The sequence below is a fragment of the Heteronotia binoei genome, chromosome 19 (assembly GCF_032191835.1).
Source record: "Heteronotia binoei isolate CCM8104 ecotype False Entrance Well chromosome 19, APGP_CSIRO_Hbin_v1, whole genome shotgun sequence".
NCBI lineage: Eukaryota > Metazoa > Chordata > Lepidosauria > Squamata > Gekkonidae > Heteronotia > Heteronotia binoei.
The window spans coordinates 40,471,054-40,490,792 of record NC_083241.1 but is presented as its reverse complement, the minus strand read 5'-3'; the positions used below and the strand labels follow the sequence as shown (position 1 = coordinate 40,490,792).

Genomic DNA, 19,739 nt, shown 5'->3' with positions numbered 1-19,739 from the left:
AAATGCAAACGGAGAAGCATAGACTTGGAAGGGACACCCCTAAGGTCATCTAGTCCACCCCTCTTGCACAATGCAGGGACTTCACAAATCCCTTCCGTTGAGTTCACAGGATCAGCTTTGCAGGAGAGGTCATAGTTTTTTATTGCCCTGGCTGGGTGGAGGGAAGGTGGTTGGAAGCACAGGGAGGGCCTACTCCCCCCTCCCCCCCAATCGCAACAGTTATTTTTTTAGATTCGCTCACACCCCGCCTTTCTGCCCAGCTGCGATCCAAAGGGGCTTACATCTCTTCTGCTCTCCTCAGTTCTGGCCTCACAACAACCCTGTGAAGTAGGTCAGGCTGAGAGAATGCTCAGGGCTACCCAGCAAGCTTCTTGGCACAAGTGGGGTTTCAGCTGGGGTGTCCCAGATGCTAGTCCGGCACTCAACTTCTGCATAACAACTGGCTCTATGATAGGGCACGTTTACTTCCAAGTAAGCACCGGTGAGTTCCGTAGGGTGTATTGGTGTATCATGACTGCAGTTTGCTATGAAGAAAAGGGATAAATAGGGAATGGAAATAATATTTATATAGGAATATTTACCTCAATCAAGGCTATTTATATTATATATAGTACATGACACAACATTAAAGTATGTTCCAAAATGATCCATTTCCCTTTTGCAATTTTAGCATAACAGTTTAGCTTGCAACATGATCACAAGGGACTACAAGAGAAGAGTTATATAAAAATAACCCCTATTATTTTCCTAAAATAATAATAATAATAATTTAGGATTTCAGTTTGCTACTCTGCTGGTGAAAATCAGAAGGTATATCCTATTGTAGTAATTTCTAACTGTGCTTCTGCACCCAATAGTGATTGGGCAAGAGTTGCTTGTTGGGAAATGTGCCTGCTTTTTCTTATAAGGTGGCAACAGGCCCCAAGGACTGCGGAAAGCATTTGCCAGGGGTAGAAAGCAGCAAATGTTGGGAGGCGGGCAACAGTGGGAGGACTTCTGGAGTTCTGGCCCTGTTGGTGGACCTCCTGGTGGCAGTAGGATTTTGGCCACTGTGTAACACGGAGCATTGACCTGCATGGGCCATTGGCCTGATCCAAGATGGCTTCTCTTATGTCTGGGGCAGTGTTGCTCTGTCTTCTTGGTGGTTGGGGGGCCACAGTGGGAGGGGTTCTGGCCCTGCTGGTGAACCTCCTGATGGCCCCTGGGTTTTGGCCACTGTGTGACACAAAGTGTTGGCCTGGAGGGGCCATTGGCCTGATCCAAGATGGCTTCTCTTACATTCTTATGTCTGGGACAGTGTTGCTGTGTCTTCTTGGTGGTTGGGGGGCAAGAGTGGGAGGGTTTTTAGGCTCCTGGCGCTGCTGGTGAACCTCCTGATGGCACCTGGATTTGAGCCATTGTGTGACACAGAATCTTGGGCTGGATGGGCCGTTGGCCTGATCCAACATGGCTTCTCTTCTGTTCTCATGTCTGGGGCAGTGTTGCTCTGTCTTCTTGGTGGTTGGGGGGCCACAGTGGGAGAGGTTCTGGCCCCACTGGTGGATCTTCTGATGCCCCCTGGGTTTTGGCCACTGTGTGACACAAAGTGTTGGCCTGGAGGGGCCATTAGCCTGATCCAAGATGGCTTCTCTTACGTTCTTATGTCTGGGACAGTGTTGCTTTGTCTTCTTGGTGGTTGGGGGGCAAGAGTGGGAGGGTTTTTAGGCTCCTGGCCCTGCTGGTGGACCTCCTGATGGCACCTGGATTTGAGCCACTGTGTGACACAGAATCTTGGGCTGGATGGGCCGTTGGCCTGATCCAACATGGCTTCTCTTATGTTCTGAAGATGTCCACCAATATGAAGCCAACCAGGAGAAAGGGAGTTAAACGCCTTTCCATTAATATGAAGGGCCAGTGTGGTGTAGTGGTTACTGTTGGATTACGATTTGAAGGTCCAGGTTCAAATCCGTCACTTGTGCCCTGAGAGCTGGCATTGTAACCTTGGGCCCTTCACAGACTTTCAGCTTATCCTACCTCACAGGGCTGTTGTGAGGCAAAAATGAAGGAAAGGAGAATGACATAAGACACCTTTGGTTCTCATAGGGGAGAAAAGTGGAGAACAAATGCAGAAAATAAAATAAATTTGTTAGAAAAGTGGGAATAAAATAAATTTGCATTCATGCGTCTATGGAACCCGACGTGTTGCGAAGCCGCGATTTAGCTACACCCTCTTTGGGGGGGAAAACGGTCTTAAAGCTCAGCGCCAACGGCGGTAGGCGGAGCCACCGGACCACGCCCCCTCTCTCCGCCCGGCTTTTTTCTCCTCACAGAAGGAACGCGTTGGAGAATATGTGCGCTCGCTCGCGGGGGGGAGGTGAATTGGGCATGCGCGGAGGCGACCGGAAAAGAACGTTGCCCGGGTAACCGCCCGGCGACTTCCGGCGCGGGCTGTGGCGGCGGTGAGTGCGTTCTGCGCCGCCCGTTTCCATGGTGCCCAGCAAATGCCGGCCCTCGATGGGCAGCCGGGCGGGGCATTCGGTCTCGGTAAGGGGGCGAAGGGCCGTTGAAGTGGGGCGGGCGGGGAAATATGTGGGGCAGCCTCCCCCCCCCGCCCTCCTCTCCCGCCTTCCATCTCTCTTTGTTATGGAGCCCTCTCTCCTCTCCCCCCTTCATTGCTTTATTTGTCAAATGTCCATCTGCGCTGGTTGCATTTCTCATCAAGCTTGCAAAGGGGAACTCGTTCACGGACCACTTTTGTTGTATTTGCGACCATCTCATTGGTTTGATCATCATGCATCTGTTTGGAAGCGGCCCTTTTGGCACGCTTGCCAACCTCCAGGTGGGGACTGGAGATCTCCCGGAATTGGAACTGATCGCCAGGCCGGAGAGATCAAACCCCTTGGGGAAAACAATCACGCTTGGGAGGGTGAACTCTATACTAGGGGTGGCCAGACTTGCTTGACATTACAGCCTCGTAGAATAAATGTCAGATCATGTTTGAGAGCTGCAATAGATGGGGGGGGAGGCAGAGGTGGAAAGAAAGCAACTTTAAATGCATTCTCCAAGATGTTGGCTGGCTTGGAGAAGCGATTTAAAAAGAGAAATGCCTTTTCCGAGCCGGCCAATGGTGTGGTGAGGGCCTCTAGAGCCACACAATTTGTGTGAAAGAGCCACATGTAGTTCCTGAGCTGCATTTTGGGCACCCCTACTCTATACCATTATATTTTATCGAGGCCTTTCTCTGTACCCCAGATTCTCCAGGAGTTTCCCAACCTAAAGTTGGCAACCCAAGCTCAGCCCAATGAGGTTTCCCCCTGTTTTGACCCCTGGCCACCCCTGGTTCCACCCCAAATTTCCCAAAACAGAATTGGCAGCCACATTCCCCCCCCTGCCCACAGATGCTAAATAATGCAGTTTCAGTCCACTTTGTGACTGTTTGCAAGTGGAATTTTGCCATTTTACGTTGTAAAATCAAAGTGCACTAAAAAGTGGATTGATTGATTGTTATTTAGTGTGTGTGAAAGCACCCATTTTATGATTTATGGAGATTCATTCCTGATTTATTATTTTTGATGTTTTAATTTATCCATAATACATTTTTGACATTTGTTAATTTCCTAAATAATGGTAATTTATTGTTACTGTACGTTGTATTTGGCATTTATTAATTCCCTTAATAATTATAATTTATTGGTGCCGTTTATTAGATATTTGTATTTTTGTGTGAGTCATGGCAATGTCTTTATGCTTTATTGGCATGTATTCATTTGACAGTTGCTACTAAGACTTCGTCATTGTTATTGAACACATTTGTTATGATTTAGCTGTATTATTGATGTTTATTTTGATCCCTTCATTCATTGAGGGTCCCATTGGGTGGGAAAGCAGCATAGAAACATTTTAAGTAAATAATTACTGTATCTGTCATGATTTCTGTATACTGCATTTATTGAAAGGAAGACGGTTCTGCATGCAAGAGAAGCTCCTTAAAATGCTATATGTACAAGAAAATTTATTATTGGTCATAACTGTAACTTGTATGTGAATCTAAGATAACCTCTTTTCCTTTTTTGTTGGCTTACCTATGGTTTAAAAAACTTGTCTTGCATTTGAGTACATACTGTATGCCTTATTTACTGACATTTTATGTGCTAGGATGTTTTATCATAAATTCCTGTGCCATATATTGATCATGTGTTGTAATTTATAATAATGGCAGATGTATATACTTTTTTTTGTTATCAGTGGTGATTTATTTAGTCTTAGCTCTCATACCATCTTGTTCTATTTCCTTTTGCAGTATTTGTTGCTGTGTTCATTCCTGATTTTACAGGCTGTTAGCAAATATTTTATACAAGCATGAAGTGTAATAAAACTAGCAAATGTTTTTCTGTCTAGCATGTATATCTCAAGCGTTTAGTTATGTTTATGTGTGAGCATGGGTGTTTGTGGGCGGCTATACAAGCATGCTGTAGTGATACATTATTTCAATGTGGTCTTAATATACATGTGTTTGTAGACTTAAATAAAATGATCACCTGAATAAAAAACCAAATCTGAATGAAATCAGGTTGTCCTGTAATGATAATTACATTGTAACATCATTTATTTGGTTAGAATTAGAATCTGATAGATGGCAGTTTATAAATTTAGCTTAAGCACTGGCATTTTTGTCTGCACTAACCTGAATGGATCCCATTTCATCGGCTCTCAGAAGCTAAACAGGGCCAGCCCTGGTCAATATTTAGATGGAGACCACTGTGGAGTACTGAGGTTACTGTGTCCAAGTGCAAAGGCAGGCGATAGCAATCCACCTCTTTATCTCCTTGTCTTGAAAACTCTCCATAAGTCAGCTACAAGAACACGTGGGCATTTGATGAAATTGCTGAGCAGACAGGTTAAAACGGATAAAAGGAAGTACTTCTTCACCCAAAGGGTGATTAACATGTGGAATTCACTGCCACAGGAGGTGGTGGCGGCCACAAGTATAGCCACCTTCAAGAAGGGTTTAGATAAAAATATGGAGCACAGGTCCATCAGTGGCTATTAGCCACAGTGTATGTGTGCATATAAAATTTTTTGCCACTGTGTGACACAGAGTGTTGGACTTGATGGGCCGTTGGCCTGATCCAACATGGCTTCTCTTATGTTCTTATGTTCTTAGCTGCAACTTAGTGTCACTTTCCACCAGCGCTCGAACTACAGAACTGGGGGCCCCCTGGTTGCAAGCAATGTTCCCTCTAAGTTACAGAGACTCGTGAGCAAAAATTCTACTTTGTAAGCTACTGGCATTAACGTTGGGAGCTGCTGCATGAATTATGGTGCTCTGGGGTCATCCTTCCTGAGCTAAGACAAAAATGTGTGAGCTGGAGGCTCAGAATCTATGAGCTAGCTTGCGCTAACTCAGCTTAGAGGGAACGCTGGTTGCAAGTGGAGAGCTGGCCTGGAGAGAACTTGTGGCGTGCCCAAGCATTCATCCCAGTGAGCTGTTCTGCACACCTGCCTCCACTGTTGCCTCTGTCTGCAGACAGAGGAGGTTCTCTCGCTGCTCCCCATCTTTAACCCCCCCTTGGGGCAGCTGCTGGGTGAAACCTGTGGTCCATCTAGTCCAACATCCTGTCTCACACAGTGGCCAGCCAGTTCCTTGGCAGGTTCAACAGCAGGGTGGAGAGGCCGGGGCCTTCTCCTGAGGTTGCCTTCTGGCATTCGGTTCCAGAGGTTTAATGCCTCTGAATGTGGAGGTTTCCTTTAGTCATGGCAATAGCCGCTGAGACATCTCTGTCTAACCCCCTTTCAAAGCTGTCTATGCCTGTGTCCCTTGCAGCACCCTCTGGTTGAATATTCCACATTTTAATAACTCGTCTATGCGATGAAGTAGTTCTGTGGCTGTCTTGGATCTATCCGAAGCGGTCTGCAGAAGAAAGGCTTGCGCTGTAGTCCACTGTATTATGTACAAACTGGGTCTGAGCGTTTCTTGGAGCCGCCCTGCCTTGCGCGAGTGTCCTGCAGTGGGTGGATCCACCAGCTAACGCTGCTATCCGGGGATAATTCTCTTCGAGGTCAAATTGCACAGCACCTCTGTCAGAGAAGAAAGGAGCAGGCCTCTCTTGGAGACCAACGGGATCATGTATCATTAGGATATTGCCACTGTCCCCTTTCATCCAGAGAGTCGTGGAAGCAGATTCTCAGTTAAGCATAGCTCATTCAAAACAGAAAGACGGATGGAGCAATGCTAGCGAAGTCGCCTTCCACCTCCCCGTTTGGTGTAGTGCTTAGGAGCATGGAGAACGAGGTTTGGTCCCTCACTTCTCAACATGCAGCTGCTGGTGTGACCTTGGGTCAGTCTCAAGTCCTCTCAGAGCTGTTCTCTGAGAGCTCTCTTAGCCCCACCTGCCTGACAGGGTGTTTGTTGTGGGGAGAGGAAGGGAAGGAGATGGTAAGCTACTCTGAGACTCCCAAGCGAAGGATGGGGCATAAATCCAACTCTCCTCCTCCCCCTCCCCAAAGGCGAGAGAACGATGCTGCTGTCTCCCCCCACACATGGAGAGAGAAAGGATAGCTGACAGCACACTAAGACACCACCCTGAACCAGTGTTCCCTTTAAGCTGCAGTCTTATGAGCAAAAATTCTGCTTTGGGAGCTACTGGCATTAAAGTTGTGAGCTGCTGCATACATTAGTGTGCTCTGGGATCATAGAGTTGGAAGGGACCTCCAGGGTCATCGAGTCCAACCCCCTGCACAATGCAGGAAACTCACAAATATCTCCCCCTAAATTCACAGGATCCTCATTGCTGCCAGATGGCCATCCAGCCTCTGCTTAAAAGCCTCCAAGGAAGGAGAGCCCATCACCTCCCGAGGAAGTTCTTCCTAATGTTGAGCCGGGAACTCTCTTGATTTATCATCCTTCCTGAGCGAAGACAAAAACGTGTGAGCTGGAGGCTCAAAATCTGCGAGCCAGCTCACGCTAACTCAGCTTAGAGGGAGCACTGCCTTGAAATATGTAACCACATGTATGACTACATGTGCTGCGTGTTCTGTACATATGGTAGCCCTTGCAGGTGCTCTGATGGACAGAACAAGGGCAGACCCTGCTAGGGTCTTATCTGGACCATGACACTGTGTGTTCCCACTGGGCCTGCCCTCTGAAGGGTCTTGTTCTTTGGTAATAATCAACGGACCTTTGGTCCTGGCTATCTTTTCATGACGTAATAAGATAACGTACCTTTCCAGAGAGAGGAGCTGTCTCGTGTGCTTCTTAGAGAGGCAGAGGGACCCGCATAGACGGCTGTGCCCTGGAGTCTGCGTGATAGTAAGGCCTAACTCAGAAATGGATCCAGATTCAGCTGCATGCAGACCGCTGTCTGCAAGAGTTACTGCCGCAAGGGCATGCTCACACTTTTAATTGCATGCAGTAATTTGCAAAGCTAATTCCTGACATGCAGTCAGCTCTCCAAACAACAAATTGTGGCATGTGAATGTTTTCATTTCTTTTAAATATCACACCCCTGCTGGCCTTCATTTAAGTGAAATGCCTCCTTGGTCGAGTTTTTCCTTCTGGCAGGCTTTTTAAAGACCTTCAGTTTGCAAATGCTGCATTCCTGCATGGCATTAATCTCATCTTTTCCGTTTTTCAGGGTAGCAATTTTGGGCTGCACCTGGTTCTCCAAACGACGTCGGCGGCAGACAGAGCAAAACCTGTGAGATTTTAATGTTTGTATGTTTGTGAACCCCAAAGCATTAATTCGTTCTGTCGTGCAAACATTTCTGCCGCGTGGACATTGTTGATTGTTTCTTATAAGTTATGCAATGCTTTCTTTAAAACTTGCCATTTTTTTTTACGCTTACCGCTGTAAGTGCTTGCGTGATTTGTGTTGAAAATGTAGACCACATATTGGCTGAACGCATTTATTCCTTTGATAAAATGAAGCTAATCTGAAACAGATAACCAGTAAAAAGCGTGTAATCCTATTTTAGCATGTAACGTACTTCGGCTGGGGCTTTGAAAATCAGCCGCAGCGTTCTGAGCTTCCCTGTTCTGTTCATGCTAATAAATAGACACAGGCCTACGAATCCTTAAGAAGATTAAAAGTTGAGGCACGGGAGGGGGGGGGGGCGGGGGCAGGATTGCCGCCATCTGTTTCTTTCCCCTTAGCATGGAAACGGCAAGCCGTTTGCTGTTAATGGTGATCCGTACGCTTTCCCAGGTGAAGGTAGAACTCCACTGCTATGCTTCCTGCTGGTGTATTTTTTTTTTAAAAAAGTTGTTCACATGTTAGTAGCGAGCCATTCTTGAAATGGAAGATGGGGGTGAGGAATCTGAAGGAAAACCAGGAACTAAATTAGTTGTTGATGCCTTTGAAATCCTGGGGGTGTGGACCAAGCATAAGAACTTGAAGGGCTGTCCTATAGAGGATGGTGTGGAATTGTTTTCTGTGGCCCCAGAAGGTAGGACTAGAACCAGTGGGTTGAAATTAAATCAAAAGAGTTTCCTGCTCAACCTTAGGAAGAACTTCCTGACCGTTAGAGCGGTTCCTCAATGGAACAGGCTTCCTCGGGAGGTGGTGGGCTCTCCTTCCTTGGAGGTTTTTAAACAGAGGCTAGATGGCCATCTGACAGCAGTGAAGGAAAGGAAAAGTCCCCTGTGTAAGCGCCAGTGGTTTCCGACTCTGCTTTCACAACATTTTCACAGCAGGCTTTTAACGGGGTGGTTAGCCGTTGCCTTCCCCAGTCATCTACGCTTTCCCCCCAGCAAGGGGGGGTACTCATTTGACCAACCTCAGAAGGATGGAAGGCTGAGTCAACCTTGAGCCGGCTACCTGAAAACCCAGCTTCCACCGGGGATTGAACTCAGGTTGTGAGCAGAGCTTAGGACTGCAGTACTGCAGCTTTAACACTCTGCGCCAGGGGGAAATGAAGATCCTGTGAATTTAGGGGGAGGTATTTGTGAGTTTCCTGCATTGGACTAGATGACCCTGGAGGCCCCTTCCAACTATGATTCTAAGACCTTAAGAACATAAGAGAAGCCATGTTGGATCAGGCCAATGGCCCATCCAGTCCAACACTCTGTGTCACATAAGAACATAAGAGAAGCCATGTTGGATCAGGCCAGTGGCCCATCCAGTCCAACACTCCGTGTCACATAAGAGAAGCCATGTTGGATCAGGCCAGTGGCCCATCCAGTCCAACACTCTGTGTCACACAGTGGCCAAAAAAAGAACAGGTGCCATCAGGAAGTCCACCAGTGGGGCCAGGAAACTAGAAGCCCTCCCAGTGTGCCCCCCCCCCCCCCAAGCACCAAGAATACTTGCCCCAGACAGTTCCAACAATATGCTGTGGCTAAGAGCCACTGATCTGTCAAATTGCTTCTGACTCACGACAACCCGGTGGATTAAAGTCCTCAAAAAAATCCCACCGTTAGCAGCCTCACCCAGGTCTTGCAACCTGAAGGCCATGGTGATTGAATCCATCTGCCTCGTGTTGGTCTTCCTCCTGCTTTCTTCAACTTCTCGTGGCATGAGTGCCTTTTCCAATGACTCTTGCCTTCTCATGAGAAGAAGAAGATATTGGATTTATATCCCGCCCTATACTCTGAGTCTCAGAGCGGCTCACAATCTCCTTTACCTCCCCCCACCCCAATAACAGACACCCTGCGAGCTGGGTGGGACTGAGAGAGCTCTTGCAGCAGCTGCCCTTTCAAGGACAACTCCTACGAGAGCTATGGCTGACCCAAGGCTATTCCAGCAGCTGCGGGTGGAGGAGCAGGGAATCAAACCCGGTTCTCCCAGATAAGAGTCTGTGCACTTAACCGCTACACCAGACCGGCTTTTCTGATGGTTCGTCCAAAGTGCAATAGTTTCAGTGTAGTCATTTTAACTTCTAGAGAGAGTTCAGACTTGGCAGGGTCTGGACCAGATGATTGCAGATCAGTAAAGGTTTGCCCGTAGGTTGCAATAGGATGTGAATTGTACTCTGGTTTGGTCAGATTTCAGACATCTGCTTATCTACTGTGACTGGCCATTACTGTCCGTGGTAGGGTGACTCATTCCAGGTTGGGGAAAAATTGCAACCTGGAGGATGTCTGTCATAGAGGATAAGTCTGTCAATGGCTACTAGCCATGGTGACTGCGGGAAACATCCATATCCAGAATCCCAGAGCCAGGAGACAAGATCAGGGGTAGGCCTTGGCCTCTCTGCCCTGTTGTTGGCCCTCCAGAGGAACTGCTTGGCCACTGTGTGAGACAGGATGCTGGACTGGATGGACCCTCCCTGGTCTGATCCAGCAGGGCTCTTCTGAGATCCTTATGGCCTTATTGTTGGCCCTCCAGAGGAACTGGCTGGCCCCTGTGTGAGACCGGATGCTGGACTAGATGGACCCTCCCTGGTCTGATCCAGCAGGGTTCTTCTCATGTTCTTATGAAGACCTTGGCCTCTCTGCCCTGCTGATGCCCCTCCGGAGGAATTGGATGGCTGTGTGTGAGACAGGATGCTGGACTAGATGGACCACTTGGTCTAATCTAGCAGGACTCTTCTGATGTTCTTCTCAGGGGAAGACCTCAGCCTCTCTGCCCTGTTGTGGGCCCTCCAGAGGGAACTGGTTGGCCCCTGTGTGAGACAGGAGCCTGGACAGGATGGGCCCTCACTGGTCTAACCCAGCAGGGCTCTTCTGATGTTCTTATGAAGGCCTCTCTGCCCTGTTGCTGGCCCTCCAGATGAACTGGCTGGCCACTGTGTGAGACAGGAGGTGGACTTGATGGACCTTCCCTGGTCTGATCCAGCAGGACTCTTCTGGTGTTCTTATGAAGGCCTTGGCCTCTCTGCCCTGTTGTTGGCCATCCAGAGGAACTGGCTGGCCACTGTGTGAGACAGGAGGCTGGACTAGATGAACCCGCACTGGTCTGACCCAGCAGGGCTCTTCTGATGTCCTCTCTGCCCTGTTGCTGCTGAGGAATTGTTTGGCCGCTGAGCGAGGCACAACGCTGGACTAGTCAAACCAGTGCTCAGATCCAGCCGGGCTCTTCCGATGTTCTCGGGAGGCACGGCGGCCACATTCTTTCATCCTCTTTTTCCCTCTTGCAGTTTGAGTTCCGGGTTAACAAAGAGCAGCCGTATCTTCACAGCAAGCTCTTGCAGTCCGATCTGGAAAAAAACCATCCAGGAAAACTAGGTAACGCGGGAGAGGGAGGCAGTCCTTTTGGAAACAAATCCACACTTAACTGTAAAACCGTCTGCTGGAGCAATGAATGTGTATCGGAAGACAGACAACAAGCAGTGCAGTCCTAAGAGCATGGCAGCTTTCTAAGCCGATGTGAATTCAGTGGACAAAGGAAAACATAATTCTGCTTATGGAATCGATAGTTATCTTTGGATGGAAAAGTCCTGTAGGCTTAGGATGGCTCTGTGGCAGGGGTGGCCAAACTGCGGCTCAGGAGCCACCTGTGGCTCACACACATTGTGTGGCTCCTGAAGCCCCCACTGTCCCGTCAGCTGGCTCGGAGAGGGCATTTAAAGAGAAAGTTGCTTTTTTCCCACCTCTCCCTCTCCCATGCTCTTTCTTTCTTTCTTTCTTCTTTCTTTCTTTCTTTCTTCTTTCTTTCTTTCTTTCTTTCTTTCTTTCTTTCTTTCTTTCTTTCTTTCTTTCTTTCTTTCTTCTTTCTTTCTTTCTTTCTTTCTTCTCCTTTTCCTTTCCTTTCCTTTCCTTTCCTTTCCTTTCCTTTCCTTTCCTTTCCTTTCCTTTCCTTTCCTTTCCCTTTCCTTTCCCTTTCCTTTCCCTTTCCTTTTCCTTTCCTTTCCTTTCCTTTCCTTTCCTTTCCTTTCCTTTCCTTTCCTTTCCTTTCCTTTCCTTCTTTCTTTCTTTCTTTCTTTCTTTCTTTCTTTCTTTCTTTCTTTCTTTCTTTCTTTCTTTCTTCCTTCCTTTCTTCCTTTCTTCCTTTCTTCCTTTCTTCCTTTCCTTTCCTTTCCTTTCCTTTCCTTTCCTTTCCTTTCCTTTCTTCCTTCCTTCCTTCCTTCCTTTCTTTCTTTCTTCTTTCTTTCTTTCTTTCTTTCTTTCTTTCTTTCTTTCTTTCTTTCTTTCTTTTCTTTCTCCCCCCCTCCCCCCCTCCCCTCCCCCCTCCCCTCCCCTCCCCTCCCCTTCCCTTCCCTTCCCTTCCCTTCCCTTCCTTCCCTTCCCTTCCCTTCCCTTCCCTTCCCTTCCCTTCCCTTCCCTCCCTCCCCTCCCCTCCCCTCCCCTTCCCTTCCCTTCCTTCCTGCTCCAGAACATCTGATGTTCATGTCTTGCGACTCTCAAACATCTGAACATTTATTCTATGTGGCTCTTACATTAGGCAGGTTTGGCCACAGGGGTGTCGAACTCATTTGTTATGAGGGCCGGATCTGACATAAATGAGACCTTGTTGGGCCGGGCCATGTCAGGTCAGGCCATATGTGTAGCTTTTTAAGATTAGGTAGCAGAGATATAAACTTTCTAAAGGACACAAAGACAATTAAATATATATTTTTAAAAACTTCAAACATGATTAAAACGTTAGCACTTACTGGTCTTAAAGGTGTTTCTTTGTATTTCTCTCACGGGATCCAGGGAACTGGCAAAGGAAGCTCTGGCTCTTTTCTTTCTTCCTGGGGGAGGAGCCTCAGCCAATAGAAGGAAGTGAGGCTCAGTCGCTCTGCTGTGTGATTGAGAAAGCCTGGAAAAAACAAGCTCTGCCTTCCCCCCCCTTTCCTCCCAAGGGAGGAGGCCTCAGCAAATGGTTGAGCAAGCCTTGCAAAGCAAGCTGTGATGCAGAAGACAGCAAGAGAGAGAGAGAAGGAAGCAGATGACAGCCCGTTGCTTGGGGGCTTGATAGGAGCCATCCGGGGGCCTGATTCGGCCCCCTGGCCACCTGTTTGACACCCCTGCTCTATAGTAGTGTGTTGGGCTATGGGGGCACTAGAGTTTAGAGCAGAGGTCTCTAAACTTTTTGAGCCTGCAGGCTTGTTTGGGATTCTGACCCAGCGTGGTGGGCATAGCCACAAAATGGCTGCCTCATCTTACCTCCAGCCACACAACGAAGACCCTTGTGCTGGAGCGGCAGCTGCTGCCGAAGCAGTTTTTTAGCAAAATCTGTGCCACCCATCAGCTATCCAGTGGCCGATCCGAAGAGTCCCTGGGCAACTCCCCCTTTCTAAAGCACTTGGTGGGTACCACGTTGGAACCCCAGTTTAGGGTTTCCCAGAGCAAGCGTGGGAGAGAGCGGCTGACACATTTGGATTATCAAACCCCCTTGGAGATGAATCGGGGATACTTAAGTCCTAAGCAATTGTTCAGATGTACTTAAGGCTTTGTCTGCCTTCAACGCTTTTAAACACATCTTCTGGACAAGCTGCTGTTTTCCAGACTGGTCATGTCTTGCATAAAGCATGGATAAATGTTTTTTTCGTGCGTGATGGAAAATGTCTCAGCAGAGCCTCTGCTTTTCGGGGGCGGGGAAGTATTCTGGGATTTAGAGGCTCCGCGTCAGTTTACAAATAGTTGGCCTCTAAACTTTACTCCACACATCTTCTCTTGAGCTGTGTTTGCTGCCTCTTATTGTTACGTCTTGTCATTTTCTTTGTTTCCTTTCCTTAATGCAATTGTAATATAAGATATTCAGGGACAGCCCCTACTCCCCTTTAAGGCTCCGTGCATGCCAAACACATCAAGTAGTAATACTAATAGGCTAGTTGTTTTAGTTGTCTCCCAGTATCGTTCTGCTTAAGAGTGTGTGTACACAGTATATGAAATTCTAGGACAGAGGCGTTGAACTCATTTGTTATGAGGGCCAGATCTGACATAAATGACTTTGTCGGGCTGGGCCATGTGTGTCTTAAAATGTAATGCCAGGTAGCGGAGATATCAACTTTATAAAGGACCCAGATAAACACAAAGGTTTCGTATCTCTCCCGTGTGATCGAGGGAACTGGGCAAAGGAAGCTCCGGCTCTTTCTGTCCCTCCCCAGGGGATAGAGGGGGTGGAGGCTCAGCCAATAGAAGGAAAAGAGGCTTGGCTCAGTAGCTCTGCTGCACGATTGAGACAGCCTCCCCCTCTTCCTTCCCAAGGGAGGAGCCTCAGCCAATGGAGGAAATAGAGGCTTTGCTCTGTAGCTGCTGTGCGATTGAGCAAGCTTGGCAAAGCAAGCTGTGAAGCAGAAGGAAGCAAGAGAGAGAGAGAGAGAAGAAAGCAGACTTGCTTGCAGGCCTCTGGGGGCCTAATCCGGCCCCCGAGCTGCACGTTTGACACCCATGTTCTAAGATATGTAACAGTTTGCCGTGAATGGAATAGCTTATTTAGGGGAAAGATCTTTCAGCCTGATGTAAGCTGTGTTAACTATCCTTATTTTCCTCCCCTCTCCTGCAGATGGAAAATTAAGCCCCATCTCACGCACGAGAAAGGTGTATGTCCCTGTGACAACTAACGTGGTCGACATTTCTAGCCTGGATTTCAAACATGGCCCAGGCTCTGTCCCCGCTTTCGGCGAGGGGTCTTTTACAACCCCTTCGAAATACAGATTTCAACACGGCTGCCACAGTGCCGGCTCCACCGTCTCAGGTACCTGACACAAAACACTTGGAGCGATCAATCCGGACCAAGCGTTTGCTCTCAAGCTTACATTGAACGCAGTGTCCCTCTAAGCGGAGTTAGTGTGACCTAGCTCACCGTTTTTTAGCCTCTGGCTCACACATATTTTTTTTGTAGCAGGCACTCCTTTGCATATAAGGCCACCAGTGTCCCCTCTAAGCTGAGTGAACGTGATCTAGCTTGCAGTTTTTTAGCCTCCGGCTCACACATTTTTGCCTTCGCTCAGGACAAATGGCCCCGAAGCAAGCTCATTGAGGCAGGAGCTCGCAGCTTTAATGCCAGAAGCTCATAAAGTAGAATTTTTGCTCACAAGACTCCACAGCTTACAGGGAACATCATTGCACAGGATATTGCTCCGCTCTTCCTGCAAATTTGGGGTAGGTATTTGTGGGTTTCCTGCATTGTGCAGGGGGTTGGACTAGATGACCCTGGAGGTACCTTCCAACTCTTTGATTCTGTGTGTGTGTGTGTGTGTGTGTGTGTGTATACACACACGCTGAACTGCAAGCAGTCCTCATTTTGGGCAGGAGCTCACAGGAGCAGAGCTCTAGAACCTCTAAATTTTATTGTGCTCTTTCTTTCTTACTCCTCCCCCCCCCCCCCGCCAATTGTAATATCCCTTTCCTATTGGGATATGTTTTGTTCAAGCATTCAAAGCCTGCTTCGAAGCTCTGAGACAGGCAGCGAAAGCCAATTTTATCCGTATGTCCAGTTTTTATCTCTCCCTTCCTTCGCGAGTCTCAAGAGTTGCGTGTCTCGTTCGCTAGTTGCCCTTTTTATCCTTCCAGCAGCCCTGCGAGTTTGACCGCGGGACTTGCCAGCACTGTAAGGTCATGCGGTGGATTTCCTGGGGATTTGAACTCGAGACTTACCCAATCCTAGGTTAGCAGTCTAATCATTGCACGGGGCAGACTTAACCCTTCCCCTTTCCGCTAGCAGACGGTTTGATTTTTTTCTCCCTTTGTGTTCATGAGTTGAACATATGAAGAGCATAGGAAACTGCCTTATACAGAATCAGACCCTCGGTCCATCAAAGTCAGTCTTGTCTACTCAGACTGGCAGCGGCTCTCCAGGGTCTCAAGCGGAGGTTTTTCACACCTATTTGCCTGGACCCTTTTTTGGAGATGCCAGGGATTGAACCTGGGACCTTCTGCTTCCCAAGCAGAGGCTCTACAACTGAGCCCCCATCCCTCCCTAACATTTATGAAGCTGCCTTCTACTGAATCAGACCCTCAGTCCATCAAAGTCAGTCTTGTCTACTCAGACTGGCAGCGGCTCTCCAGGGTCTCAAGCTGAGGTTTTTCACACCTATTTGACTGGACACTTTTTTGGAGATGCCAGGGATTGAACCTGGGACCTTCTGCTTCCCAAGCAGATGCTCTGCCACTGAGCCACCGTCCCTCCCCGTTCTGTTTCTGTTTCTTGACTGATGACAACCGGTTCAGAGCCTGTGTTCTTCCCAGATATGCATCTCCTTGCGGTTGGGCAGTGCTTCCCCTTAAATGTGCTCAAAGTTGAGGGTCTGAGCAGCCATCTCCTCCTGGAACAACTCAGGCATGCATTGATAGAATTAATGAGGCTTAGGCGTTATCAGATGCCCAAGTTGTTGTACGTGCAACATGCTTCGCTCTAATCTTGAAAACATTCTCTTTTTTCTCCTACTAGAGAATACAAATTGCGGCAACGCTGCCTTTCCCTTGGCAAACCGTCCTCTAGAAGAGAAAATACGGCACTCCGATAGGCTGACCCTTGAAAGGTAAGGCTAGAACATGCCCGTTGAGGGTTTTTTTTCAGTCTGTTCAGGAAGACTTGATCAGCGATCCGTATTTAGACCCTTTCCATGAAGGATTTGCCAATCTGAGTTAGTAGAAGAAGAAGAATTGCAGATTTATATCCCACCCTTCTCTCTGAATCAGAGACTCAGAGCGGCTTACAAACGCCTATATCTTCTCCTCCCACAACAGACACTCTGAGGTGGGTAGAGCTGAGAGGGCTCTCACAGCAGCTGCCCTTTCAAGGACAGCCTCTGCCAGAGCTAATGCCTAACCCAAGGCCATTCCGGCAGGTGCAAGTGGAGGAGAGGGGAATCAAACCCGGTGCTTCCGAATAAGAGTCCACGCACTTAACCACTACACCAAACTGGCTCACTTAACCACTACTCCAAACTGGGCTGGGAGAGTTTTACGTGTCTTGTGATTCACTTCTATTTCTAATATTTTGCCAGCATTGCCTTGTGGGTTACCTGAAATAAGAACTTAAGGCAACGACACATCTCCTCCTCCATTGCTCGATATATAACGAAATTGGTTTGACCTCTATTTCTCCAATATTACCAAAAGGTTCCGAAAACTCCGATGAAGAGATTGTTAGTAAATTTCTTTCTGATGAGAATGTGGACCGGAGACTACACAGAAAATAGTGGAATTTTGCACTCAAGCGATAAAATTGCGCTCCATTTGTGTTTCTCAGGGAAATGTGGGAACCTGATTTGCTTAACTGTCCTATTAGAGCTGTCAACCTGTGCATTTAATGCTAGATTGTCTTAATCATTTTATGGTTTTGTTGTAGCATCTATATATACTGGCTGTGGGATGCTAATCAAATCTGATCTGATCGGAACTTAAGGGTAGCCAAGTTGGATCAGACCAAGCTTCCAATAGCAGCTAGTCGGACGCCCTAACGGCAAGCCTGGAAGCAAAGTCCACGATCCGAGTTCCTGCATTGCTGCAGACGTTTACTGTGCGGCTTGTTGAACATAATGGGGAAATCAAGGTTCCCAGGGGTCACTGTGTAGAAAAATAGGTGGTGGAGCTCATCCAAGGATTGTTATGCAGCTGCACCTACTGTTCAACGGACAAGGTGGGGAGGAGGAGGGGGAACCCTCAGAAAGCTTCAGGAGCGGCGCTCCTGTGAGCTCCTGCTGAATCCGAGGCCTGATGGTGCCTTATTTTGTGGCATGCTGTGGAGAAGAAACCTACTTGTGACTCAGAGGCGAAACCGCATTGGCCTCTGTAGCAGTAATTGTCTTTCGGATGGGCAGTAGGTTCAGGAGGGACAGTGGCTCAAGTGGTAGAGCACCAGATAAGAGTCTGCACACTTAGAGCTGTGGCTGACCCAAGGCCATTCCAGCAGGTGCAAGTGGAGGAGTGAGGAATCCAACCCGGTTCTCCCAGATAAGAGTTTGCACACTTAGAGCTGTGGGTGATCCAAGGCCATTCCAGCAGGTGCAAGTGGAGGAGTGGGGAATCAAACCTGCTTCTCCCAGATAAGAGGCCCCGCACTTAACCACTATACCAAACTGACTCTGTTGGACCTTCAGAGGAAGTGTTTGGCCACTGTGTGAGACAGGATGCTGGACCAGATGGACCACTGGTCTGATCCAGCAAGGCTCTTACGTTCTTATCAGGGGAAGGCCTTGGCTTCTGTGCCCTGTTGTTGGCCATTCAAAAGAACTAGTTAGCCACTGTGAGAGATTGGATGTTGGACTAGATGGACTATTGCCTGATCCAGCAGGGCTCTCCTTACATTCTTTGCTTTTGTCTGAGCTGCTTATTTTATTTATTAAAACATTTTTATGCCACCTATCCTCCCAATTGAGGTTACATTATTTTACTTTGTCGTTTTCGTTTTAGGCAGAAACTGACGGTTTGCCCGATTATGGATGGAGAAGAACACCTCCGTTTGCTAAATTTCCAGCACAACTATATAACTCGGATCCAGAATCTCTCGAACTTGCAGCATCTTATATTCCTAGATTTGTACGATAATCACATTGAAGAAATAAGCGGCCTTTCTACCTTGAAGTCCCTCCGAGTTCTTCTTTTGGGAAACAACAGGTAAAAGAGGAAGAAAAAAATACTGAAGTACTTCTAAATATTTTTATAGAGCCATCTTAAGCACAAAAGAGCCCCGTGGTGCAGAGCGGTAAAGCTGCGGTATTGCCGTCGGAGCCCTATGCTCACGACCTGAGTTTGATCCCAGCGGAAGCTGGTTCAGGTAGCCGGCTCAAGGTTGACTCAGCCTTCCATCCTTTTGAGATCAGTAAAATGAGTCCCCAGCTTGCTGGGGGGAAAGTGTAGAGGACTGGGGAAGGCAATGGCAAACCACCCCGTCAAAAGTCTGCCGTGAAAACGTTGTGAAAGCAATGTCACCCCAGAGTCGAAAACGACTGGTGCTTGCACAGGGGACTACCTTTTTTTTTTTTAATCTTAAACACAGATAATCCCTCATTAGACCCGTTGACTTCAAAGGCTTGCTAGAGATCATGCTGTTAAGAAAAACCCACAATACCATTGCAGGGTCCTGTGTGACTGAAGGTCTAGATCCAGGGATTTTTTTGTAGCAGGAACTCCTTTGCGTATTAGACCGCACACCTCTGATGTAGCCAAGCCTCCAAGAGCTTACAGGGCTGTTAGTACAGGGTCTACTGTAAGCGCTTGAAGGATTGGCTACATCAGGGGTGTGTGGCCTAATATGCAAAGGGGGTTTCTGCTACAAAAAAAGGCCCTGCCTAGATCCAACCATCTGGATTGGATCCTCTCTTTGTCACATTCCATAAAAACTGATAATAGATTAAAGTTTGGGATGGTGGAGGGGAAGGCAGGAAAAGGGGAACAGTTCCCCCCACCCCCGTTAAATTGATTTGTTGGTACTTGATTTTTTTCAGAATACAGAAAATCTGCAACCTGGAGGGCCTCGTAAACCTTGACGTGTTGGATCTGCATGGCAACAAGGTATCGTCCAAAACCCGCATTTTGTTGTCGATGTTGCATTTTGACCGTGCAGCGCCTCTTCGGTTTCCACATGCTGTCCGTCGGGGGTGGAATTCTAGCAGGAGCTCCTTTGCATATTAGGCCACACACCCCTGATGGAGCCAACCCTCCAAGAGCTTACAAGGCTGTTTTTGGTGAGCTCTCAGAGGATCGGCTCCATCAGGGGTGTGTGGCCTAATATGCAAAGGAGCTCCTGCTAGAATTCCACTCCTGCTGTCCATTGTACGATGCTGTTCTGCACTATCCCTGCATGTCTTGTGGGATTCATTATGGATCTGGGATAAATCCCTGGGCCAGTTTTTGCCCTAATAACTGTATTGTTTGATGCAGTAATACGTGACGTACATGTTCATTGCACCTAACCTGGATAGCACAGGCGAGCCTGATCTCGTCAGAT

The 19,739-nt window shown here is 47.9% G+C and overlaps 1 protein-coding gene across 1 annotated transcript in view; it reads left to right on the top strand.

Annotated features, from left to right (window-relative positions):
- Positions 1 to 2,414: 2,414 nt before the first annotated feature.
- The window catches only part of LOC132587678 (leucine-rich repeat-containing protein 49-like), a 139,284-nt gene continuing 121,959 nt past the window's right edge, over positions 2,415 to 19,739 (top strand). Inside the window, exons 1-7 of the mRNA XM_060259995.1 lie at positions 2,415 to 2,523; positions 7,614 to 7,676; positions 11,056 to 11,143; positions 14,349 to 14,540; positions 16,236 to 16,326; positions 18,203 to 18,406; positions 19,237 to 19,303. Of these exons, the coding sequence (XP_060115978.1) occupies positions 2,467 to 2,523; positions 7,614 to 7,676; positions 11,056 to 11,143; positions 14,349 to 14,540; positions 16,236 to 16,326; positions 18,203 to 18,406; positions 19,237 to 19,303 (762 nt within the window). The 5' untranslated portion in view covers positions 2,415 to 2,466. The remainder of the gene's footprint in view (positions 2,524 to 7,613; positions 7,677 to 11,055; positions 11,144 to 14,348; positions 14,541 to 16,235; positions 16,327 to 18,202; positions 18,407 to 19,236; positions 19,304 to 19,739) is intronic.